The following is a 27,427-nucleotide window of genomic DNA, read 5'->3' on the forward strand; positions in this document are numbered from 1 at the left end:
GCATATAAAAGGTATTTTTATATCAAAATTATGGCTAACACATAAGGGATGCTTTAATCATTTTCTCCCCAATGTTGAATGATTTGTTCTTTATTACATCAAGGGGGACATGCTAAAGTAGTCACCATAGTAATACAAATGAAGAACTGAAAAACTCTCTTTTCATGTGGGGAGGTGATTATATCTCAGTGAGTATCAGAGTTTATTTATCATCAATGTTTATTTCATACAAACATGGTCATCTTGTCCATCAAATACAAAAGGAAGAAAATACATTACAATATACCAAAAATGTATTTATTGTTTTTTGTTGAACTGTAATATTTCTTTGCTTTGGGGGATCATCTGTGATGTCTCCCAGATACATTAGACAATGTCTTGATTAGTGTCTCATTTTACACATTTCCGTCTGAGCCTGATCCATTGGGCTACTTTACTTTTCTTTTATTAAATGTAACTTGATAAAAAAAAAAAAAAAAAAAAAGTAAAAAACATAATTTATGCTTACCTGATAAATTTATTTATTTCATAGTGGTAAGAGTCCACAATCCATAACTCCTGAGAATTACTCTTTCCTGCCACGAAGAGGACGCAAATATTCCCAAACCCCAAGAGCTCTATAAAACCCCTTCCACCTTTAATGGAAACTAGGAAAGATGCGTAGCAAAGCCAATAAGGTAGGAAAAGAAAGAGCAAAAAAATGTGCAGAAAAATAAACCAACACCAAAATAACAGAGTGAGATAAAAAGAACATCTTTATTCACATTCCTGAAGGGGAGGCAAAGACTAGACTAGTTTCCAGTAAAGTGGGAGGCGTTTTATAGAGCTCTTGGTTTAGACTCTTTGCCTCCTCCAAGTGTCAAGGAAAAGTAATTCCCAGACGGAATAGACTGTGGACTCTCACCACCTGTATGAAAGACATTACATTGATGAAACTGCTATAAAAAAAGAGAGATAATACTTTATAAAGGCAGCAGATGAGTTTAAAACACTTCATATACTCACTACAAAGTCCTGTTCTTACCATACGGCAAGCTCTATGAATACTAAAAAGAGGAATAGTAGAAAGCTTTTCCCCAACTGGCCAGGCTCTAGCAAACTGGCTCCATTCTTTAGCATAAACTGTGCTCTAGGCCAGGATCCATTGTTGGGAAGTGGCTCAATTCCTAAAACATTACACATTATGTTGTAAACATCAACTGATTTGATAGGAGCCGACCTGAAATTCACTTTAAAATCTGAAACATAAAAAAAAAAAAAAAATGTAATAAAACATTATTAATTCAATACAGAAATCGGTAAAATATATTTTGTATTTTTTTCATACAAATAATAAACTAAACAGCTGAAAAGTAAACAAAATACAATTTTTAACATTTATATCCTTTTGTGAATTATACATATTTGCACTAAAAGCAGCTGTTTTAATGAACATATGTGCCTGATCAGCATATGAATGAAATACAAAGATCAATTGCTCATAGACTGATAAGCATAACTGTGTGTAGTCATGGACTACAAAGAAACAATTTTGCAATAAACCAAGAACTGCAATATATTTTAAATATCCTAAATAGCTTTATTTAGTTTAAAAAAAAAATACAAAATATATTTAAATGCACCTTTAATGTTATTTGGCTGTTAATACATATGGAGATACATTATATTATAAATGTATTTAGTGCACTCTAAACCAGAAGCAAATTAGAGCAGTTTGTGGTATTTACTACATAAATATTCACTATAGAAATCTGCAGAAATTCATAAATATAAATAAATAATAATAAATATATACCGTAAATGTGGATACAAAGAGCAAAATCATGGGAAGGGGAGCATTTGCAATATCTTGCCTCTTCCGCTGGATGCTCATGGTAAGCTCACAGCCTCACCTTTAAAAGGGACACCCCAGGCAGTTCCGTTCCTACAACTTTCCAAAGTACTTTTATCATAAAGTTTGCTTTGTTCTATTGTTCTTGTGAAAAGCTAAACTGAGGTAGGCTCACAAATGGATTTCTAAGCTGTTGAATAGTCTCTTATCTCATTGCAGTTTGACAGTTTAGACAGTGCTAGTTCAGGTGTGTCAGATACCATCGTGCTCACTCACGTGGAGTTATTTATGAGTCAGCACTGTGACTAAAATGCAAGTCTGTCAAAAGAACTCAGATAAGGGGTAGTCTGCATAGGCTTAGATACAAGGTAATCAGGGGCGAAACTACAGGGGGTGCATAGGTCACAATTGCGACTGGGCCCCCAATAAAAAACGTTGACCTGCCACTGCCATCACTGATATCATGTGAGCGTGACATGATGCTTCACTAATGTCTCTGACTACAGAGGTTAGTGTTTCTGTTTTACCCATTGGTGTTTATGTGTGTGTGTATGTATGTATGTGACTGTGTGTGTATGCATGTATGTGTGTGTGTGTGTATGTTTGTGGAACCAGCAAATTACAGACCTTTTTTTACTACAGCATGGGGGGGGGGGGCGGGGGGTAAACAGTGTCAGTCTATACAGTGCCACTATATACAGTACGGGGGGGGGGGCTGGACTATGTCACAGACTACTGTGGTCACTTTATAAAGTACTGGGGCGGGTAGGGTCAGGCCAGCCATCTCACCGGCAGATTACAGACTGTGTCACTTACTCACTATATACAGTACTGGTGGGTTAAACTGTGTCACTATATACAGTAATAGGGGGTCAGACCATCTCACAGACTGTGGGCACAGGGTACCTCCTTTTGCAGACATGTAATCTAATTCACATTTTTTTTCTGTGTTAAATGTATTTTTTTTTTATATATTTATCAAATTCACTTTTTTGGGGGTGGGGGGGGGCCTTCTTAGATTCTTGCACCTGGGCCCTGTGGTTTCTAGTTACGCCTCTGAAGGTAATCACAGAGGTAAAAGGTATATTGATATAATGGTTTTGGTTATGCAAAACTGGGGAATGAGTAATAAAGGAATTTTCTATATTTTCAAACAATACAAATTTTCAAGTAGACTGTCCCTTTAAGTATAAAAATGATATTTGTATTTCTCCTCCAAACTGCTCTAATGCATGCCCCTAAATCTATGTTGGATTTTCTAATCACCTATGCAGTTCCATTCACCAATATCAGGGCAGCAAGTATCCTCTTATTTGAAAACTCTTGTGCAATGTTAAATTTCCCAAGCTATGCAACAACACGCATTTGGCGACAGCAGGCAGACAGGTTCACTACTTGCAAACCTGCCTGCCTGCTGGGTTAGTAAATCTACCCCACAGTGCACATCCAAGCATACTTTTGACTTTTATGTAAAAAGCCTATACTTGACAAAACGTGTCAAGTGAATTGAAGACTTGCAACAATTAAAGGGACAGTCAACACCATTTTTGTTGTTTTAAAAGATAGAAAATCCCTTAATTACCCATTCCCCAGTTTTGCATAACCAACACAGTTATAATAATACACGTTTTACCTCTGTGATTACCTTGTATCCAAACCTCTGCAGACTTTCCCCTTATTTCAGTTCTTTTGACAGACTTGCATTTTAGCCAATCAGTGCTCACTCCTATCTATATAAAATAAAACACATTAATACCCTCTAGTGGTGAAAAACTGTCAAAATGTATTTAGATTAGAGACGGCCTTCAAGGTCAAGAAATTAGCATATGAACCTCCTAGGTTTAGCTTTCAACTAATACCACCAAAAGAACAAAGCAAAATCGGTGATAAAAGTAAATTGGAAAGTTGTTTAAAATCACATGCCCTATTTGAATCATGAAAGTTTTTTTTTGGACTTGACTGTCCCTTTTAATGCCTGTGGCCCATAATGCCACTAGAACAAGAACAAAAGGGAACGCTTCATCATATAAAACTCATGTGAAATTCAGTTTACCTGGACCATAAGCCAGGAAAAATGCTCTCATATCCAAAAGTTCATTGTCATAGCCATGCCACCCATACTGCCATGCTTGGTTTGTAGCGGTGCCATTATTCCAGAAGGGTAATTTTGATTTATCCTGTTAGGAAATATAAATATAATTAGCTATATAGATTATTTCAGTGCAGTGAAGGTCCGAAATTTAGCTGAAAATAAAACATATGAAAGGTTAAAGCAAACAAAATTAATTAAGAAATTAAAACCCACCTTTAACATAATGAGTCAGTTTTTGGTGACATTTTATTAAGATATTTATGTAGTTGCTGGTGTTTTAGAGCTCTTTTTTTTTTATCTCAATTGTTCTTTAATAACAATTCTTTAAAAAAGCTTATTACAAGGATCTATCTTAAAAAATCCTCACAGACTTTAGAGAATTTTGATAAACTTTTCTAAAGGATTGTGATCTGCTCCTTAGCTCGGGGAATAAGCGCCCACTCTCATTGTACATAAAAAAGAGAAATGATAAAACATTGAATATAGAATAAGATAATTATGTGAAACAAGCCTCTAAGTGCACGTTATGCCTGTTCTAAACAGCGGCCCATGTCCTGAATTTATTGCATATATAGATATATGCATATTTAGATTTTAAATGCTAAATACATAGGCAAAGTTCCGCATGCAGCTTTCTCTCTCTTGCCACTTCCAGGCAAGGAAATGGAAATATCAGCCAACTGCAAAAATCTGATTGGCTGACATATGATTTTCCATGGTCATGAGCACTACATAAGATGTCCTATGTGTGAAAGCTTTGATCAGCATATTAATAAGTAGAACAAATTCTAATTCATTAGAGTTTGTCACTCCAGTGGTTTTTGGTTTCGTTTTATATAAAATTCCCATCCATTAGAATCAGTTATATTTATCAGCTAAACTGCCCAAATTATGAATACAGTATAAGCAAAGAATCTGTTTTTCATACAATGATACTGGGTAAACACAGAAAACATTATACAAGGGATTATTCTGAGGGTTTCCACACACCAATATGGAAGCAAAATTGAAACATGACAGCTATGGTATCAGTATTGGCAATAGCTGTCTAATAAAAATAAATGCAATTTTTTACATTTATGTAAAGGTAATTGCAACCATGAATGACATTTCCAATGACCATATTTTAATTTTGTACAAGTTGCATAATTTAGAAACATGATTTAAGAAATCTTTTCAACATTTTATGAAGCCAGAAAATGTGTTTAATTATAGGAGAACTGAAAATACATGAAAACACCAACCAAAAATAGTTTTTTTTGCAGATACCAAACTTTTTAGATTAGAATACTGTTGACATTGTCAGTGTTGCAGTAATACCCGTTTTTATTGAAAATTACATAGTAAAAGAAAGCTTTTGAGAGTTTCCTCTCTTCCTCAGGTCTGAAGCAATACTGATCAATATGATAGAATTGGTTATTGATGTCTTGAGAAAGAAGAGAGCTATGGAGACAGGAGGTAGCATAATATGAGATCAGGAGAGAAGGAGCAGGGTATCATTGAAACAAAAAAACAAACACAGGCAGGGTAAATGCTGGATAAACTAAAAACAGAGCATTGCATGCTGAAGTATACTGTGTTTATATAACATTCACATATGAAATGCTGTTCTATAGAACATACATAAAAAAATCTACAGCCACCACTTGAAGAGGATACCACACTTAGACATTTTGCCCCAAACCCCATTTCTGGCATTTAAACAACTACCTAGCCTGAAACACAAACTGAGCCGTAGTAGACTGAGCTCAGAACAGGACAACATACAGAATGGTACTAAACGCTGCAATAAAGCACTTTGCAAACTGTGCACATAGTTATGTAGCAGCAGCACAGCCAGTCACAATCACAAAACTTATAACATTAAGAGTACTCATGTATGGTACACATGATACAGTGCACAGCATGAGACTTGGGAAGCTACATAGAAACTGGACACAAAGTGCACCTTAGAATGAATCTGCAAAGACATTTTATTAAAAACCACAAAGATGGAGCTAGCCGGGAACGAGTGGTACATGAGCTCCGCTAACACCACCTTCCAAAATACAAAAGTTATCATCCTTTATTGCTTTTTACAGCTAACTTTTGTTTCGAGACTTCCTGCTTTGCTCTTCCAAGAGGTAGACATTTTGTTGCTGCGTTGGTGGCCGTTTACCAGGGAGGAATCAAGGCAGAGCTTGAGCACCTCTGTACTGCCTTGAGCCTAGCAATCTCTTCACCTACCTAAGAAGATATCACACCAGGGCGGTTGAAAGGCAGGTCCTGCCGCTTTCCCTCACATGATTTATCTCTGAGCTCCCTGATGGTTTCGCTGGAGGAGCGCGTAACCACCACATAGCCACTCCAGCGATCAGAGTGTGTGCTACAGTAGCTACCGACAATACTCCAGGAGAAGGAGTACCGTTTCGAATTTATACTGCTATTATATGCTCTGTAATTGCATGTGTTCTTTCTACCCTTCCTGTGAGAAAACGTGTTGCACACATTTAAGTATCATCTATGAATCCAAATCCTCTTCCTGGCCCCTTTCCAGCTTCTCAATAGTGATCTACATTAATGATACTTCATCCTCCCTGTAATGCTGCTTATATTTACCAACAATCATTTCCATGAGATTTAACACGCTGCTTGCAGAGACTTGTTCTTTATTTGTGATCACTTGCTGGGACATTCTCACCAACCTTCCCCCCAGGACTGAAGTTTGCTCTTCTTTCCCTTTTCCACACAGCCTGTCTGTGTGGGTCATACCACCTTATCCTTTTCCCCTGCATCACTCAGGAGTAACATTTCCCTGAGGAGGGCAACCAATAAACAAATACTACCTGTCACCTCCTTCCTTCCACAAAACACTCTGGCTACCCACTCCTGTACATCAGTTCTCACCTCATGTTGTAGTGGCCTATCTTGCTTCTCAATGGCCTCTCAGAACCCTTTCAGCTGGAGAATCCTCTTCAACCTCCCCCACTGGGACTGCAATTTGCCCTTTCCCACTCAGCTTGTCTGTGTGGGTCATATCATATTATTCCTTATCCCTACATCACTCAGGAGCAATATCCCCCAGAGAAGGGCAAGCAATCAATACACCAGTACTGTTGTCTATTTTTTCCCCTCACATCTCTGCAGCACTCCGGATACCCATCCTTATTATATATCGGATATATCCTTGTGACGTAGTGACCTACCTTCCTTCCATACGGCCTCTCAAAAGATCATGAGTTACTACAGATTATCCAGATCTGAAAGTGCAACAGACCTGTGATTCTGCACTTCACATATACTCTTCACTGCGTCATAGTGGCGATTTCTCATTGCTTCTAAAGAACTAAACCCTGCTGGAAGCATTAGTGTCATACAGTTTTATGTCTATCTCATGATGTGCTAACCGGCAGAGCTGATGTGGGCGCACATATAAGTTGTGATATAAACAGACCCTATAAAAAAAAACATTGCATAACTAGTGTCCTTCCAGAAGATTACTATTGACATAGACAAGATATATCTTTTCTTTTACTCTTCTACCCACAGTTTTATACTACAAGCTTACCTATTAGGATGCCTCATTCCTCCCGTAAACAAACCCAAGCAAGAAGAACAGTTATGGATCATTTCTCTCAACCTAGAAGGATCCTCTGACTGATGCCAATGGAGGTCCTAGTGAACTCTATTCTCAAGACGAGGAATCTCAATCTTGTACAAATTCCTGCTCTCATTCCCAACATTTCATCACTGAATCTACTCTTAAAGCAATGCTAGCAGCACAAACTGCATCCATCACTCATGAAATACAATGTAACTCAACGGAATTGTGCAAAGGCATATCTGAGATTGGTGACAGGGTAGACGCTATTGAGCATAAAACAAGATGACATTGCTGTAGATCATACCAATTGTCTGGCTTACTCAGAATGTCTTGCAGAACAAATAACCCAATTAGAAGCCAAACTTGCGGATCCTGAGGACAGATCCAGGAGAAATAATATCAGGTTCCTATGAGTCCCTGAATCAGTCTTAACTCCTGATTTGCCTGAATTTCTCTTAGGTTTATTTAAGGAGTTAATTGAGCAAGTTGATGACAGTACCCGAATAATCAAAAGGGCACATAAGGCTCTAAGAGCTTGAACAGTTTCTTCTGACAATCCCAGAGACATAGTATGGTTTCATAGTTTCACATTTAAAGATAAATTGCTACAAGCGGCATTTAAAGTGAAGGTCAATTTTCATGTGAAAATGATTAAAAACAGGGGCACTTTCATTCATGAAAATTGACATTGCACCGTATTTTAAAAATACTTACGTTTTTCTTCTGAAACGCCAGATCGCCATTCTGAAACGATGCCCCGCCTGCTTCTTCCTGGTTTACTTACCCAGCAATGACAAAACCGGCTCCCTCCAATCACGGCGTTGCCTCAGGTAATGATTCCCCCGGAGAGAAAGCCGTGATTGGAGGATGCCGGAATCATCATTGCTGACGTATGAAGAAGCTTGCGATGGGCTGGTGAAGCACTGGAGCGGCTTCAAGAAGAAAAGGTAAGTATATTTTAAGAAAACTGGTGAAATGTCAATTTTCATGAATGAAAGTGCTCCTGTTTTTAATAGTTTATTAATAAAAACTGGGCACTTTTACATGAAAATTGACCTTCACTTTAAGAAACGTACTCTTTCTGAACGATATCATGAACTACAACTTTCCCAAGACCTCTCTTTGCATACTCTTCAACAACATAAGCTTTATTTACCTGTAACAACAGCTCTAAGATCTGCCAACATCAAATATCAATGAGGCTTCCCAATCAAGCTCCTGATCATTGTGGATAATCAAACCCATGTCATCACTTCACTTTCTCAGGGACTAGCTTTAATAACCTCTTGGGGCCCCCACACTGCTTCACCCCCTGCCCAGGCAGCTGCAAACCCCAAACTGAGAGCCTCAGTTTCATCTTAACTATTCCCAAGTACATATACTGCAGAGGTAATATGGACTTTTGCTTACTTTCTATTAACCACCTAAATGTGTCACATATTTAAATGCACTAACGCTATTTTGTTGGCACCAGTTATTTATGACAATCTGTTAATATGTTGCTTATTTAGTAAATGTTTATATGATGTTGTACACTCCTAGGAATTTGTATTACTTGATGATTTCAGATTGGTTTCACCAGTTTCTCAATTGGTGTCTAGTCTAACCAATCTCATATCTTTAGATGTGCTGATGTTTAATCCACTTTTCACCTACAGGATAAGTTTACTACACATTTTTGATTGAGTTCACTTACCCTTCTGTTGGAGCTCACTCCAGGGTTATTTTCACCACAACTATTAATTAAACTCTATTTTTATTTATTTTATTTTCTACTCTACTCTCTGCTGGTCAACTGCCCCCATACTCCAAATAATTTATATTGATGGCTACCTTTGAATATGTAACACACAATATCAGAGGCCTTAATTCCCCTGGAAAGAGAGGACTCTTCCATCTATCACTAAATTAAACCCAGGTGTGGTTTTCTTACAATAAACCGACAGGAAAACTAATTACCCAGACTTTATTCCAAACAATATCCTGTAATATAATCTGTAATATGTCAAAAAGACGTAGCGATTTTAATACATAACCGTGTGGCATACGAGATGATACATGTAGAGCAGGCCCCACAAGCACAATACATTATACACATATGCAAGTTAGACCATGTCTTACATACACTTGTTTCTGTGTACTTACCAAACAATAATCAGCTCAAGTGCCTTAAAAAGAATCTTATCCCTGCTAGACAAAATTCTCTAAGGATGCACTATTCTAGAAGGTGACTTTAATATGGTTCGGAATAGCAAATGGGACAAAAGATCCACGGCTCCAGCTGGCAGAAATTCACAAATTCAGTCTTTGTCAAACAAGTTCAAAGCACTGATGTCACAATATGATTTTCATGATATCTGAAGATCTTACAACTCTACAGAAAAAGAGAATACTCATTTCTCACATTCACATAACACATACTCTAGGCTAATAATTTTTTTTGTCACGCCAGCACTCTCGACCTTGTGATATCTGCCAATTAACACTTGAGCTCGTGATCAGACCATAACCAGTTATCAGTCGATCTCAAGGTATCCGAAAAACACAATTCTAAATCTCAATGGCGTTTACCAAAGCAGATTCTATCTGACCTACCATTTCAAGAGGAGCTGCAAACTGACATTAATAAACTCATACACATACATTACAATAACTCTGTCTCTGTTGCTATATTATGGGTGGCCCTTAAGGCCACTATTAGGGGGTGGTTATACAATTAAAAAAAACAAGTTCAGATTAGGCATTCCTTGTGCCTTACCCTCTCCTAGGCACACTGAGTTGTGCCAGCAGGAGAAAAAAAAAAATTGCTTACAACCATCCCCCCAAACCACCAACCATACAGATACTGTCAAAACCCATATTAAGGTGAGTACAACAAAACCTCCTTAGACTTCAACAAATGTATTATTGCAAAGGGAATAGAGCAGGCACTATGCTTGCCCACAAACTAAGGTGTCATATTAGTGCTACTCTAATCCACCAAATCAAATATGATGGCTTAATTTGCCCGTAGCCCAAAATTATTGGAGATAGTTTTGCAAAATATTATAGAACTTTTTATAATATTGAAAACGCTAAATCGACCATAGTTGCACCTAGATCAGATATACAAACATTCCTCCAATCTCTTAATTTACCTTGTCTCACTACAGACCAATGAGAGTCCCTCACCAATCCTATCTCAATAGAGGAGGTCATTAAAAAAACAAAACATAATTTAAAGCTCCAGGACTTGATGGATATAATGCTATGTTTTACAAAATGTATTGCTCTGAACTCTCACCACTTTTACTGAGCGTTTACCACGATGCCTGGGAGACAGGTAATTTTGCCAAGGAGTTCCTGCAAGCTTCCTTATCTACAATCCCTAAACTTGGGAAAGATCCTACTCTTTGCAAGAATTATAGATCAATTTCTCTAATTAATAAAGACATTAAGATATATTAAAAAATGTTAGCTAATTGTATAGCCCTAAATTTACCCTCCCTAATTCATCTAGACCAAGTGGGATTTGTATAGGGCAGAAGGGGTTAGGATAATACTAGGCATTTACTCAATGTTTATCTGAGTCTACTAGACTTAGAAGGCCTTTCTCAGTGATCTCTTTAGACGCCGAGAAGGCCTTCGATTGAATTAGGTGGTACTACTTATGGGAAGTATTCGATATGTTTAGATTCCCGCATGAGATCAAACAGGTGATTAGAGCTTTTTATTCTGCCACTACTGCCTACGTAAGAGGACTAGGTTTCTGCTCATCTACCTTTCCGATCTACAATGGCACTATGCAGGGATACCCTCTGTTATCCCTGCTTTTTGCACTTGCAATAGACCCTTTGGCAGAAAATATTCTGGCAAATCAGAACATAGACAGCGTCACACATTTTGGTACCAATCATAAAATCACACTATTTGCCGACAATATCACCATTTTGAAAATTTACTTTATTCTCTTGGTATCTTTATTTGAAAAACAAGAATGTAAGTTTAGATGCCAGCCCATTTTTGGTGAACAACCTGGGTTGTTCTTGCCGATTGGTGGATAAATTCTCCCACCAATAAACAAGTGCTGTCCATTGTACTGAACGAAAAATTGTCTGGCTCCTTAGCTTAGATGCCTTTTTCAAATAAAGATAGCAAGAGAACGAATAACAATTGATAATAGGAGTAAATGAGAAAGTTGCTTAAAATTGCATGCTCTATCTGAATTACAAAAGATTTAACAACATTTGGGGAGCTATCTTTTTAGAAGTTAAATTACTCCAAAACTGAAGCCTTTATGGGGATTTAACCATCAGCATGTTCAAACTTTACAAGCAAAATTTTTGCTTTAAGTGCTCTAATTGTTCACTTAAAGGGACACTGAACCCAAATTTTTTCTTTTGTAATTCAGAAAGAGCATGCAATTTTAAGCAACTTTCTAATTTACTCCTATTATCAATGTTTCTTCGTTCTCTTGCTATCATTATTTGAAAAAGAAGGCATCTAAGCATTTTTTTGGTTTTAGTACTCTGGACAGCACTTTTTTATTGGTGGATGAATGTATCCACCAATCAGCAAGGATAACCCAGGTTGTTCTCCAAAAATGGGCCTCCACTAAATACAAAATATAGAGAAAATAACTCATTTTACATTGCTGTACCTTGCTTTTGAATATAAAACTGGTCTTGAAATAAAAAGTAATTATAACGAAGTATAATGTCTAATAATTCCAATACAAAATGTTTCTCTTCCCCAGTAAACAAATTTGAATCTGTCATCATTTTGTCCACTGCCCCCACACCCCCATCATGACTGATGGAGGTGTATAGGCTGGACAAAAAAGCAAGGTACAGCAATGGGCTCCAATGTCGCCCCTACATATGCCAACATCTATATGAGTATATATGAAGAAAAACTTGTTTATAGTAATAAACTGTTTAAACAATATGGCGCCACATGGTGGAGCTATATTGATGATGTATTTGGCATATGGCTGGGCGACATTGGAAGCCTATTGCAGTTTGTGGATACATTAAATCTTTCTACAAGGAATATCAAGTTTACCCTGGTTCACAGTGAGGAAAGTGTGGCCTTTCTAGACACTTTGGTTTTTAAAGATAAGGATAGAATCAGGATAGATTTGTATAAGAAAGATACTGACAGGAATGATCTTTTGTTAGCAAGTAGTGCACACCCTCAATCTCTAAAGAACTCCCTACCAAAAATCCAGTTGATGCGGGTACGCCGCATTGTGTCAGAAGACAAATTAAGTGAAAAAAGGCTGAGGGAGATGGGAGATCTCTTTTTGGATCGAGGATATGATGAGAATTTGATCCACAAGGAAATTGATAAGACACTTGAGATGACAAGAGAGAGTCTGTTAAAACCACAAGAGAAAGTTAAAAAGAGGAATGGGGACAAATTGGTTTTTGTCTCCAAATACAATGAATTAAGTACACAAATTCATAAGATTATTTGCAGACATTGGTACATCTTAGCAAATTGTAATTCAGACATACCAGAATTTCAGCAGACACCTATGCCTGCATATAGAAGAGGTATGAACTTAAGAGATTCTTTGGTAAAGGCAGATATTGGGAGTACTAAAAGTGAAAAACAGAAATATATTACAAGTAAAAATTTGGGTTGTTACCCATGTCTTGGTTGCTCCCATTGTAATAGTATGATTAAGGGACCCACGTTTGTACATCCACAGTCAGGTAAGAAATTTTGGATCAAAGATTTTCTAACATGTAATACAGAGTATGCCATCTACCTCCTTAAATGCCGATGTGGTTTGATCTATTTAGGAGAGACGACCCGTAGGGTACGTGATAGAATTACAGAGCATAAATCAAACATCAGGAGAAAGAATCTAAAATCCCCTGTAGCCACTCACTTTTTAGAAGCCCAACATGGGGTGAGCCAACTCAGATTCCAAATTTTGGAACATGTTCCCCCTGGTAGACGAGGGGGGGATAGGGAACAACATTTGAAACAAAGAGAGGCATTTTGGATTTTTACTTTGAATTCATTAGTTCCATTTGGTATGAACAAGGATTATGATTTGTCTGTCTTTCTTTAGGAATTTCTCCTTTAAAATTTGTTAATTTGTGATTACTAATCTCTATGTTTATCTCTTTTTTGTCTCTCTTTTTCTTGGATGATCAGTATTGTATATGAAGTTAGATGGCACCCAGACTTTGAGAATGTGTGGTGATGTTATGAAAAAAGAAAAAAGAAAAATAGTAATGATATAGGAAACCTATAATTGAAATTGACATATGCTAAGTATGGTTTTTTGCTTTTTTCTTTAAATTGAATGTTTTCTAATTAATATTGATGCCTTCAAAAAATTCTGTGTATTTTTCACCTTCTTATGTAATATAGGTGGATTGAAAATTAGTTTAGTATTTTTGATGTTTAATATTTAGGATACCCACATATGCAGAAGTAATAAAACAGTATTAGGAGTTTGTAAAGAGTTAATTAGATTGTGGGTGTGTCCTAAGGGGTATATAAGGAGGGATAGGAAGTGATGTATGTATGGCATGATGAAGGACATGTAGTCCGAAACGTTGCTATCTTTTTGTACTCCTGGATATGCAATAAAAAATTGGAAAATTCTATTGGAGTGCTGCTATTCACTTTTTGTTCTGGAATTTGATTGCTGGGCTGTGCAGTGCCTAGCGATAGCGTGCACTCATCCAATAACAGTGTGAGCTGGACTTTCATGATTGACTGGGATTGGTCTGAGTCACTGTACTAACCCTAGCTAAGCATAAAAGCTGTGTAATGCAGCAGTGCTATGATGGCATAAAGGGAAGTCTGTCTTAAAAAGCAGGCTAAAAGTAAAAAGGTGAGTCATTGTGAACCTCATTTGCATATCTTACCCAGATTCCTTTGCTGCATTGGAAACAGTGTAGTCAGAGAGTTTCTAGGTTTAAAGCAAGTCTTCTGACTTGTTTAGATTTGTAAATGGTTTACACAATGAGTTATTCTCTCTCTCTCTCTCTCTATATATATATATATATATATTTATATATATATATATAATTATCACACGCACAAAATATAATTTATGTAAGAACTTACCTGATCAATTAATTTCTTTCATATTGGCAAGAGTCCATGAGCTAGTGATGTATGGGATATACAATCCTACCAGGAGGGGCAAAGTTTCCCAACCCTCAAAATGCCTATAAATACACCCCTCACCACACATACAATTCAGCCAAGTAGTGGGGTGATAGAAAAAGGAGTAGAAAGCATCAAAAAATGAAATGAAAATATAATTGTGCTTTATACAAAAAATCATAACCACCATAAACAGGGTCCGAAGAGGCAAACACATCAAAATGGTAGAATTTAGTAAATGTATGCAAAGAAGACCAAGTTGCTGCTTTGCAAATCTGATCAAGTGAAGCTTGATTCTTAAAGGCCCACAAAGTGGAGACTGATCTAGTAGAATGAGCTGTGATTCTCTGAGGCGGGGCCTGACCCGACTCCAAATAAGCCTGATGAATCAAAAGCTTAACCAAGATGCCAAGGAAAAGGCAGAAGCTTTCTGACCTTTCCTAGAACCCGAAAAGACAACAAATAGACTGGAAGTCTTCCTGAAAATCTTTAGTAGCTTCAACATAATATAATATTTCAAAGCTCTAACAACATCCAAAGAATGTAAGGATCTCTCCAAAGAATTCTTAGGATTAGGACACAATGAGGGAACAACAATGTCCCTATTAATGTTATTAGAATTCACAACCTTAGGAAAATCAAAAAAGTAGACTCACAAGAAAGAACAGATAATACAGAAACTCTTCTAGCAGAAGAGAAAGCCAAAAGGAACAACACTTTCCAAGAAAGTTCAATATCCAAAGAATGCACAGGCTCAAAAGAAGGAGCCTGTAAAGCCTTCAAAACCAAATTAAGACTCCAAGGAGGAGAGATTGATTTAATGACAGGCTTGATATGGACCAAAGCCTATAAAACAGTGAATATCAGGAAGCTTAGCAATCTTTCTGTGAAATAAAACAGAAAGAGCAGAGATTTGTCCCTTCAAGGAACTTGCAGACAAACCTTAATTCAAATCATCCTGAAGAAACGGTAAAATTCTAGCAATTCTAAAAGAATGCCAGTAGAATTTATGAGAAGAACACCATGAAATAAAAGTCTTCCAAACTCGATAATAAATCTTCCTAGAAACAGATTTTTGAGCCTGTAACATAGTATTAATCACTGAGTCAGAGAAACCTCTATGACTAAACACTAAGCATTCAATTTCCATACCTTAAAATTTAAAGATTTGAGATACTGATGGAAAAACAGACCTTGAGACAGAAGGTCTGGTTTTAAAGGAAGTGGCCAAGGTTGGAAACTGGACATCTGAACAAGATCCGCATACCAAAACCTGTGAGGCCATGCTGGTGCTTCCAGAAACACAAAACGATTGTTCCATGAGGATCTTGGAGATCACTCTTGGAAGAAGAACTAGAGGCGGGAAGATGTAAGTAGGTTGGTAAAACCAAGGAACTGCTAATGCATCCACCGACTCTGCCCGAGGATTCCTGGAACTGAACAAGCACCTGGAAAGTTTCTTGTTTAGATGGGAAGCCATCAGATCTATTTCTGGAAGACCCCACATCTGAACAATCTGAAAAAACACATCTGGATGGAGAGACCACTCCCCTGGATGTAAAGTCTGACGGCTGAGATAATCCGCTTCCCAATTGACTATACCTGGGATATGTGCCGCAGAAATTAGACAAGAGCTGGATTCCACCCAAGAAAGTATCCAAGATACTTCTTTCATCGCTAGGGGACTGCAAGTCCCACCCCAATGATTGACATATGCCACGGTTGTGATATTGTCTGTCTGAAAACAAATAAATGATTATCTCTTCAACAGATTCCAAACCTGAAGAGCCCTGAAAATAGCACGGAGTTCTAAAATATTAATTGGTAACCTCGCCTCTTGAGGTTTCCAAACTCCTTGTGCTGTCAGAGATCCCCAGACAGCTCCCCAACCTGAAAAGCTTGCATCTGTTGTGATTACAGTCCAGGTTGTACAAACAAAAGAGGCCCCTTGAACTATACGATGGTGGTCTAACCACCAAGTCAGAGAGAGTTGAACGTTGGGATCTAAGGATATTGACTCTGATATCCTTGTATAATCCCTACACCATTGATTCAGCATACAAAGCTGAAGAGGTCTCATATGAAAACAAGCAAAGGGAACGATCAAGACTGAAGGTTTTGACAAGCTGAAACCAATTTCATTCATCTCTTGTCTGTTAGATTCAGTGTCTATGACTCTGTCTCTATCTGGAAACCTAAAAAGGTGACCCTTGTCTGAGGAATCAAGGAACTTTTCGGTAAATTGATCCTCCAACCATGTCTTTGAAGAAACAACACTAGTTGATTTGTGTGAGATTCAGCAGAATGTAAAGGCTGAGCTAGTACCAAGATATTGTCAAAATAAGGAAACACCGCAATACCTTGTTCTTTGATTACAGAGAGTAGGGCACCGAGAACCTTCGACAAAATTCTTGGAGCGGTCGCTAGGCCAAAAGAAAGAGCGACAAATTGGTAATGTTTGTCTAGAAAAGAGAATCTCATAAACCGATAGTGGTCTGGATGAATCGGAATATGAAGATATGCATCCTTTAAGTCTATCGTGGACATATAATGACCTTGCTGAACAAAAGGCAGAACAGTTCTTATAGTCACCATTTTGAAAGTTGGCACTCTTACAAAACGATTCAAAATATTCAGATCCAGAAGTAGCCTGAATCAATTTTCTTTCTTTGGGACAATGAATAGATTTGAATAAAACCCTAGACCATGTTCCTGAAACGGAACTGGTATGATTACCCCTGAAAGCTCCAGATCTGAAACACTTCAGAAAAGCCTGAGCCTTCACTGGATTTGCTGGGACGAGTGAAAGAAAAAATCTTCTCACAGAAGGTCTTACTCTGAATCCGATTTGATACCCTTGAGAGATAATACTCTGATCCACTCATTTTGGACAGAATCTGTCCAAATGTTTTGGAAAAATTTAAAGCTGAAATGAGGGCCGCACCTTCATGCAGACTTGGGGGCTGGCTTTGGTTTCTTAAAGGGCTTGGATTTATTCCAACTTGAAGAAGGTTTCCAATTGGAACAAGATTCTTTGGGGAAGGATTGGCTTTCTGTTTCTTATTCTGTCGAAAATAACAAAAACAATTAGAATCTTTAGATTTACCCTTAGGTCTTTTATCCTGAGGCAAAAAAATTCCCCCCCCCCCCAGTGACAGTTGAAATAATTGAATCCAACTGAGAACCAAACCTTGTTACCTTGGAAAAAGATAGTAATCTAGACTTGGATACATGTCAACATTCCAATATTTAAGCCACAAAGATCTTCTAGCTAAAATAGCTAAAGACATAGATTTAACATCAATATTGATGATATCAAAAATAGCATCAAAGATAAAATGATCAGCATGTTGAAGCAAGTGAACAGTGCTAGACAAATCAGGATCTGCTTCCTGTTGCACTAAGCTTTCCAATCAAAAAGTTGATGCAGCTGTAACATCAGCCATGAATATAGCAGGCCTAAGAATATAGCCAGAAAATAAATAAGCTTTCCTTAGATAAGATTCAAGTTTCCTATCTAAAAGATCCTTAAAAGAAGTACTATCTTCCATAAGAATAGTAGTACATTTAGCAAGAGTAGAAATAACCCCATCAACTTTGGGGATTTTTTCCCAAAACTCCAATCTAGCTGCTGGCAAAGGATACAACTTCTTAAACCTAGAAGAAGTAATAAAAGAAGTACCAGGGATATTCCATTCCATAGAAATCATATCAGAAATAGCATCAGGAACTGGAAAAACCTCTGGAGTAACCACAGGAGGTTTGTAAACAGAATTTAAACGTTTACTAATTTTAGTATCAAGAGGACTAGATTCCTCACCACCCAAGGAAACAAACACTTCTTTAAATAATTTACGAATATACTCCATCTTAAAGATAAATAGATTTGTCAGTGTCAATATCTGAGGTAGGATCTTTTGAATCAGATAGATCCTCATCGGAGGAGGATAATTCAGTATGTTGTTGGTCATTTGAAATTTCACCAATCTTATGAGAAGTTGTAAAAGACCTTTTACGTTTATTAGAAGGCGGAATAGCAGACAAAGCCTTCTGAATCGCATCAGCAATAAAATCTTTAATATTCACATGGATATCATGTACATCAGATGTTGAAGAAACAACAGGCATTGCACTAGTACTGATGGATACATTCTCTGCATGCAAAAGCTTGTCATGACAACTGTTGCAAACTACAGCTGGAGATATAGGAAGTGGGGTTTAAATAATTAAATTATTTGGCGCCACGAATGACGCACAATGCAAATTATTTTTTTTGGCACTAACGACAACCGGAAATGACGCAACTCGCATCATGGCAGACGCAACCTTGTGCAAGAAAAACCTGGAGTCAACTAAGACACCCGAAAATGATGAATTTGTGTCACCGAACGTACCTTTTGCGCAAAAAAATTATTGCGCCAAGAATGACGCAATAAATATCAGAATTTTGAGACAGAGCGAGTCTAATTTTGCCTGCAAAATTTAATGAAAAAGCAGTCAATTTTGAAGAGAAAAAGACTATACCCCAGGCAAAATAACTTCCCAAATATGTTTCACAATTTGAAACTAATAGTCTGCAAAAGGAAATATATAAAAACTTGACTCATGGCAAACATAAGTACAATACAAATAGTTAAAACTTTATATTAATACATAAAGTGCCAAACCATAGCTGAGAGTGTCTTAAGTAATGAAAACATACTTACCGAAAGACACACATCTACATATAGCAGATAGCCAAACCAGTACTGAAACAGTATCAGTAGAGGTAATGGAATATGAGAGTATATCGTCGATCTGAAAAGGGAGGTAGGAGATGAATCTCTACGACCGATAACAGAGAACCTTTGAAAAGATTTCCCGTGAGAAAAACCATAGAATCAATAGGGGATACTCACTTCACATCCCTCTGACAAACACTGTACTCTGAGAGGAATCGGGCTTCAAAATGCTGAGATGCGCTTATCACAGAAAAAAATCAAGCACAAACTTACTTCACCACCTCCATAGGGAGGCAAAGTTTGTAAAACTGAATTGTGGGTGTGGTGAGGGGTGTATTTATAGGCATTTTGAGGTTTGGGAAACTTTGGCCCTCCTGGTAGGATTGTATATCCCATACGTCACTAGCTCATAGACTCTTGCCAATTACATGAAAGAAATATACACATAAATGCAAACATACATACATAGGCATACCTCATTTTATTGAGCTTCACTTTATTGCGCTTTGCATATATTGCTCTTTTTACAAACTGAAGATTTGTGGCAACCCTATATCGAGCAAATCTATCAGTGCAATTTTCCCAACATATATAGACATATAAACACATAAATATAGATGAAAATACATATATACATACACATCTCCAGCAAAAAGATTACGACTTGCTGAAGGCTCAGATGACATTTAGCAATTTTTAGCAATAAAGTAATTAAGATACTCACATTGTTTTTTTTTTTTAAACATAATGCTATTGCACAAACTTACTAGACTACAATATTGTGTAAATATAACTTTTATATGCACTGGGAAACAAAAAAATTGGGTGACTTTATTGCTATATTTGCTTAATTGTGGTGGTCGATCATCAAACCTGCAATATCTCCGAGGCGTGTGTGTGTCTGTGTGCACGTGTGGTGTGTGTGCACGGTGTGTGCGTGCCCGTGCTAGGAAAGGAACAGCTTTTTTTTAAATAAACTATTCTCTTTTACGTGCAAAAAAAATATCCCTACATTTTTTGTCTATAAACAATTACAGTATTTACCTCAGCAATGAACCATCCCTGTTCAGCAATTAGAGTTAAAGGTGCAACAAAATTTCCTTTTTTGTAAAGAAATCTGTCTGGAATTTGTTCCTTCTCGTAGATATTCATGTGCTGTAAAGTACTTAGCTGAGCATATACCTGCAAAACATTAATGTTAGTAACAATTAATATTTGTTTTTACATGACATTTAATTACCCTGGAAAAACTGCTAAGTTTCTTATTGCTTTTAAGAGACAGATTTAGCCAGGAATATACCGGATATATAGCGTGTCCCAAATGGACTGAAGTGGAGCTGCTTAAGCATTTTCGTATTAAAAAAAGATTTTTGAGCTATTTTAGTCATTTACAGTATCATCTGCATTTACTTTTTTGGACACTATCTGTGCCACATTTGTTTTCAATAGCAGTTATCTATTTTAACACAATTTACATTAAAGGCTGTGACACACTGCAAGCGGAGCGGCGCGCAGCGTGTAGATGCAGCTGTGTGCGCTCAGTGTGTCCTGCCTTTTCATCTCTGAGCACTCTGCTGCGTCAGGACGCGTAGCTGAGCGCTCAGAGATTAAATATTTGAACTTCAGAAGCGATGCAACGCGGAGCAAAGCAGCTGCTTCGCCTCACGCCGCATCGCTTGCAGTGTGTCACAGCCTTTATTATCGATTTAAACTCTCTTTACATCAAAGTGATGGTAAATTCACACAGCTGAGTTTATAAAGTTTGAAAGTATAAATATATATATTTAATGCCAGATTATTTTTTTTTTTAATAACCACTGTTTTCAATAAAAATAATTAAATTGATTTTAAACCCACTTTGTTACCTCGGGCGCCTCCGTGTGAGAATTTCTTTAATCTCAATTTGACACAACTAGGTTCACATAGGAAATATGATACAGTCCCTAATGGATGAAGAAGCTGTCTGTCAAATTGAGATTAAACAAACTTTCACACAGAGGTGCTGGGCAGCGGTATCGGAGCAGGTTTAAAATCAATTTTTTTATTGGAAACAGTGGTTATTAAAGGGACAGTCTAGTCAAAATTAAACTTTCGTAATTCAGATATGGCATGCAATAAAAAAAAAATTCCAATTTACTTTTATCATCAAATTTGCTTTGTTCTTTCGGTATTCTTAGTTGAAAGCTAAACCTAGGTTGGTTTATATGCCAATTTCTAAACCCTTGAAGGCCGCCCCTTATCTGAATGACTGGCAGTTTTTCACAGCTGGAGGGCATTAGTTCATGTGTACCATATAGATAACATTGTGCTCATTCCCATGGAGTTACTTATGAGAGGGCACTGATTGGCTAAAATGCAAGTCTGTCAAAAGAACTGAAATAAGGGGGCAGCCTGCGGAGGCTTACATACAAGTTAAACACAGAGGTAAAAAGTATATTAATATAACCGAGTTCGCTATGCAAAATAGGGGAATGGGTAATAAAGGGATTATCTTTTTAAACAATAAAAATTATGAGATGAGAGAGAGAGATAGAGAGATGATAGAGAGATAGAGAGATGATAGAGAGATAGAGAGATGATAGAGACAGAGAGATGATAGAGAGATGATAGAGAGATAGAGAGATGATAGAGAGATGATAGAGAGATGATAGAGAGATAGAGAGATGATAGAGAGATAGAGAGATAGACCTATTGCACTATATATGTCCTCTACTATTTTGAATTGTGTAAGCATCATTGTGCCTTACAGTCATTGGCCAACAGGGTTAATCAACTACTTTGCATTCCTCATTGCAAAAGTGATCATAGGTTACTTTAACAGTGCTTATTCTTATACTGGCATACCCTTATAGATCTTCCCACTATCCCTTGTTATGCCACAATAAGCTAGTTTAGTTTGCCTCGCCAGTATACCCTTCAGATTAAGTATATATTTGTAGTTCCTCCTGTATCAACTTCCACCATACCCCTTTATCAATATTTAATAAAGCTGGTTTGTCCCGTAATCCAATTATACATATCCTATATTTTATCAAGTTACAAGGTAATCACAGAGATAAAAAGTATATTAATAAAACTGTGTTGGTAATGCAAAACTTGGGAATGGGTAATAAAGGGATTATCTATCTTTTAAAAAAATATTTTTTTGGTGTAGACTGTCCCTTATTTGGATCAGTTTAATGCCCTCTTGAGAATACCCTTATGAGTTTTCTTGCTTAGATTTTACCTCAAGAATACTCTTGCATGTCTGTTCTGTATAACAAGACTTTGAACAGTCATAGGCGACCATTAAAGAGAGATCGTTGGGTTACTTGACCCAGGCATTATTAAGAATGTTATACTGCGACGGGTCTTATTTTTCATTCCACAAGTGCAAACAAAACCCCAACCCCCCCCCCAAAAAAACGAACCCCCACCTTACTCCAAACAGGTAAAAAACATAATTTATGCTTACCTGATAAATTCCTTTCTTCTGTTGTGTGATCAGTCCACGGGTCATCATTACTTCTGGGATATAACTCCTCCCCAACAGGAAATGCAAGAGGATTCACCCAGCAGAGCTGCATATAGCTCCTCCCCTCTACGTCAGTCCCAGTCATTCGACCAAGAATCAACGAGAAAGGAGTAACCAAGGGTGAAGTGGTGACTGGAGTATAATTTAAAAGATATTTACCTGCCTTAAAACAGGGCGGGCCGTGGACTGATCACACAACAGAAGAAAGGAATTTATCAGGTAAGCATAAATTATGTTTTCTTCTGTTATGTGTGATCAGTCCACGGGTCATCATTACTTCTGGGATACCAATACCAAAGCAAAAGTACACGGATGACGGGAGGGATAGGCAGGCTCATTATACAGAAGGAACCACTGCCTGAAGAACCTTTCTCCCAAAAATAGCCTCCGAAGAAGCAAAAGTGTCAAATTTGTAAAATTTGGAAAAAGTATGAAGCGAAGACCAAGTTGCAGCCTTGCAAATCTGTTCAACAGAGGCCTCATTCTTAAAGGCCCAAGTGGAAGCCACAGCTCTAGTGGAGTGAGCTGTAATTCTTTCAGGAGGCTGCTGTCCAGCAGTCTCATAGGCTAAACGTATTATACTACGAAGCCAAAAAGAGAGAGAGGTAGCAGAAGCTTTTTGACCTCTCATCTGTCCAGAGTAAACGACAAACAAGGAAGAAGTTTGGCGAAAATCTTTAGTTGCCTGCAAGTAGAACTTGAGGGCACGAACTACATCCAGATTGTGTAAAAGACGTTCCTTCTTTGAAGAAGGATTTGGACACAAGGATGGGACAACAATCTCTTGATTGATGTTCCTGTTAGTGACTACCTTAGGTAAGAACCCAGGTTTAGTACGCAGAACTACCTTGTCTGAGTGAAAAATCAGATAAGGGGAATCACAATGTAAGGCTGATAACTCAGAGACTCTTCGAGCCGAGGAAATAGCCATTAAAAACAGAACTTTCCAAGATAACATTTTTATATCAATGGAATGAAGGGGTTCAAACGGAACACCCTGTAAAACGTTAAGAACTAAGTTTAAACTCCATGGTGGAGCAACAGCTTTAAACACAGGCTTGATCCTAGCTAAAGCCTGACAAAAGGACTGGACGTCTGGATTTTCTGACAGACGTCTGTGTAACAAGATGGACAGAGCTGAAATCTGTCCCTTTAATGAACTAGCTGATAAACCCTTTTCTAAACCTTCTTGTAGAAAAGACAATATCCTAGCGATCCTAACCTTACTCCAGGAGTAACCTTTGGATTCGCACCAGTATAGGTATTTCCGCCATATTTTATGGTAAATCCTTCTGGTAACAGGCTTCCTAGCCTGAATCAGGGTATCAATAACCGACTCAGAAAAACCACGTTTTGATAAAATCAAGCGTTCAATTTCCAAGCAGTCAGCTTCAGAGAAGTTAGATTTTGATGTTTGAATGGACCCTGTATCAGAAGGTCCTGTCTTAGAGGTAGAGACCAAGGCGGACAGGATGACATGTCCACTAGATCTGCATACCAAGTCCTGCGTGGCCAAGCAGGTGCTATTAGAATTACTGATGCTCTCTCCTGTTTGATTTTGGCAATCAATCGAGGAAGCAGCGGGAAGGGTGGAAACACATAAGCCATCCTGAATTTCCAAGGTGCTGTCAAAGCATCTATCAGAACTGCTCCCGGATCCCTGGATCTGGACCCGTAGCGAGGAAGTTTGGCGTTCTGGCGAGACGCCATGAGATCTATCTCTGGTTTGCCCCAACGTCGAAGTATTTGGGCAAAGACCTCCGGATGAAGTTCCCACTCCCCCGGATGAAAAGTCTGGCGACTCAAGAAATCCGCCTCCCAGTTCTCCACTCCCGGGATGTGGATTGCTGACAGGTGGCAAGAGTGAGACTCTGCCCAGCGAATTATCTTTGATACTTCCATCATTGCTAGGGAGCTTCTTGTCCCTCCCTGATGGTTGATGTAAGCTACAGTCGTGATGTTGTCCGACTGAAACCTGATGAACCCCCGAGTTGTTAACTGGGGCCAAGCCAGAAGGGCATTGAGAACTGCTCTCAATTCCAGAATGTTTATTGGTAGGAGACTCTCCTCCTGATTCCATAGTCCCTGAGCCTTCAGAGAATTCCAGACAGCGCCCCAACCTAGTAGGCTGGCGTCTGTTGTTACAATTGTCCAGTCTGGCCTGCTGAATGGCATCCCCCTGGACAGGTGTGGCCGATAAAGCCACCATAGAAGAGAATTTCTGGTCTCTTGATTCAGATTCAGAGTAGGGGACAAATCTGAGTAATCCCCATTCCACTGACTTAGCATGCATAATTGCAGCGGTCTGAGGTGTAGGCGTGCAAAAGGTACTATGTCCATTGCCGCTACCATTAAGCCGATCACCTCCATGCATTGAGCTACTGACGGGTGTTGAATGGAATGAAGGACGCGGCATGCATTTTGAAGTCTTGTTAACCTGTCTTCTGTCAGGTAAATCTTCATTTCTACAGAATCTATAAGAGTCCCCAAGAATGGAACTCTTGTGAGAGGAAAGAGAGAACTCTTCTTTTCGTTCACTTTCCATCCATGCGACCTTAGAAATGCCAGAACTAACTCTGTATGAGACTTGGCAGTTTGAAAGCTTGAAGCTTGTATTAGAATGTCGTCTAGGTACGGAGCTACCGAAATCCCTCGCGGTCTTAGTACCGCTAGAAGGGCACCCAGAACCTTTGTGAAGATTCTTGGAGCCGTAGCCAATCCGAATGGAAGAGCTACAAACTGGTAGTGCCTGTCTAAGAAGGCAAACCTTAGATACCGGTGATGATCTTTGTGGATCGGTATGTGAAGGTAAGCATCCTTTAAATCCACTGTGGTCATGTACTGACCCTCTTGGATCATGGGTAAGATTGTCCGAATAGTTTCCATTTTGAACGATGGAACTCTTAGGAATTTGTTTAGAGTCTTTAAATCTAAGATTGGCCTGAAAGTTCCCTCTTTTTTGGGAACCACAAACAGGTTTGAGTAGAACCCTTGTCCTTGTTCCGACCACGGAACCGGATGGATCACTCCCATTGTTAACAGATCTTGTACGCAGCGTAGAAACGCTTCTTTCTTTATCTGGTTTGTTGACAACCTTGACAGATGAAATCTCCCTCTTGGGGGAGATAATTTGAAGTCTAGAAGGTATCCCTGAGATATGATCTCTAGTGCCCAGGGATCCTGAACATCTCTTGCCCAGGCCTGGGCGAAGAGAGAGAGTCTGCCCCCTACTAGATCCGGTCCTGGATCGGGGGCTCTCGGTTCATGCTGTCTTTGGGGCAGCAGCAGGTTTCCTGGCCTGCTTGCTTTTGTTCCAGGACTGGTTAGGCTTCCAGCCTTGCCTGTAACGAGCAACAGCTCCTTCCTGTTTTGGTGCAGTGGAGGTTGATGCTGCTCCTGTCTTGAAATTCCGAAAGGGACGAAAATTAGACTGTCTAGCCTTAGCTTTGGCCTTGTCTTGAGGTAGGGCGTGGCCCTTACCTCCCGTAATGTCAGCGATAATTTCTTTCAAACCGGGCCCGAATAAGGACTGCCCCTTGAAAGGTATATTAAGTAATTTGGACTTAGAGGTAACATCAGCTGACCAGGATTTTAGCCACAGTGCCCTGCGTGCCTGTATGGCGAATCCTGAGTTCTTAGCCGTAAGTTTGGTTAAATGTACTACGGCCTCCGAAATGAAAGAATTAGCTAGTTTAAGGACTCTAAGCCTGTCCGTAATGTCGTCTAGCGTAGAGGAACTAAGGTTCTCTTCAAGCGACTCAATCCAAAATGCTGCCGCAGCCGTAATCGGCGCGATACATGCAAGGGGTTGTAATATAAAACCTTGTTGAACAAACATTTTCTTAAGGTAACCCTCTAATTTTTTATCCATTGGATCTGAGAAAGCACAGCTATCCTCCACCGGGATAGTGGTACGCTTAGCTAAAGTAGAAACTGCTCCCTCCACCTTGGGGACCGTTTGCCATAAGTCCCGAGTGGTGGCGTCTATTGGAAACATCTTTCTAAATATTGGAGGGGGTGAGAACGGCACACCGGGTCTATCCCACTCCTTAGTAACAATTTCAGTTAGTCTCTTAGGTATAGGAAAAACGTCAGTACTCGCCGGTACCGCAAAGTATTTATCCAACCTACACAGTTTCTCTGGTATTGCAACGGTGTTACAATCGTTGAGAGCTGCTAAGACCTCCCCTAGTAGTACACGGAGGTTCTCCAATTTAAATTTAAAATTTGAAATATCTGAGTCCAATCTGTTTGGATCAGAACCGTCACCCACAGAATGAAGCTCTCCGTCCTCATGCTCTGCGAGCTGTGACGCAGTATCAGACATGGCCCTAGCATTGTCAGCGCACTCTGTTCTCACCCCAGAGTGATCACGCTTGCCTCTTAGTTCTGGTAATTTAGACAAAACTTCAGTCATAACAGTAGCCATATCTTGTAATGTTATCTGTAATGGCCGCCCAGATGTACTAGGCGCCAAAATATCACGCACCTCCCGGGCGGGAGATGCAGGTACTGTCGCGTGAGGCGAGTTAGTCGGCATAACTCTCCCCTCGCTGTTTGGTGAAATTTG

General features: G+C 38.6%; 1 protein-coding gene across 2 annotated transcripts in view; it reads right to left on the bottom strand.

Moving 5' to 3' along the window:
* Positions 1-201: 201 nt before the first annotated feature.
* The window catches only part of ENPP6 (ectonucleotide pyrophosphatase/phosphodiesterase 6), a 154,389-nt gene continuing 127,163 nt past the window's right edge, over positions 202-27,427 (bottom strand). Inside the window, exons 6-9 of one of the 2 annotated variants that reach the window (XM_053703871.1) lie at positions 20,388-20,525; positions 3,885-4,008; positions 1,025-1,238; positions 202-457 (exon numbers count right to left, since the gene is read on the bottom strand). In XM_053703871.1, coding sequence (XP_053559846.1) covers positions 448-457; positions 1,025-1,238; positions 3,885-4,008; positions 20,388-20,525 — 486 coding nt within the window. In that variant the 3' untranslated portion in view covers positions 202-447. Of the gene's footprint in view, positions 458-1,005; positions 1,239-3,884; positions 4,009-20,387; positions 20,526-27,427 lie in introns of both variants that reach the window. The other variant, XM_053703872.1, reaches the window with a different exon arrangement.

This window comes from Bombina bombina, chromosome 2 (assembly GCF_027579735.1).
Source record: "Bombina bombina isolate aBomBom1 chromosome 2, aBomBom1.pri, whole genome shotgun sequence".
NCBI classification, from domain to species: Eukaryota; Metazoa; Chordata; class Amphibia; order Anura; family Bombinatoridae; genus Bombina; species Bombina bombina.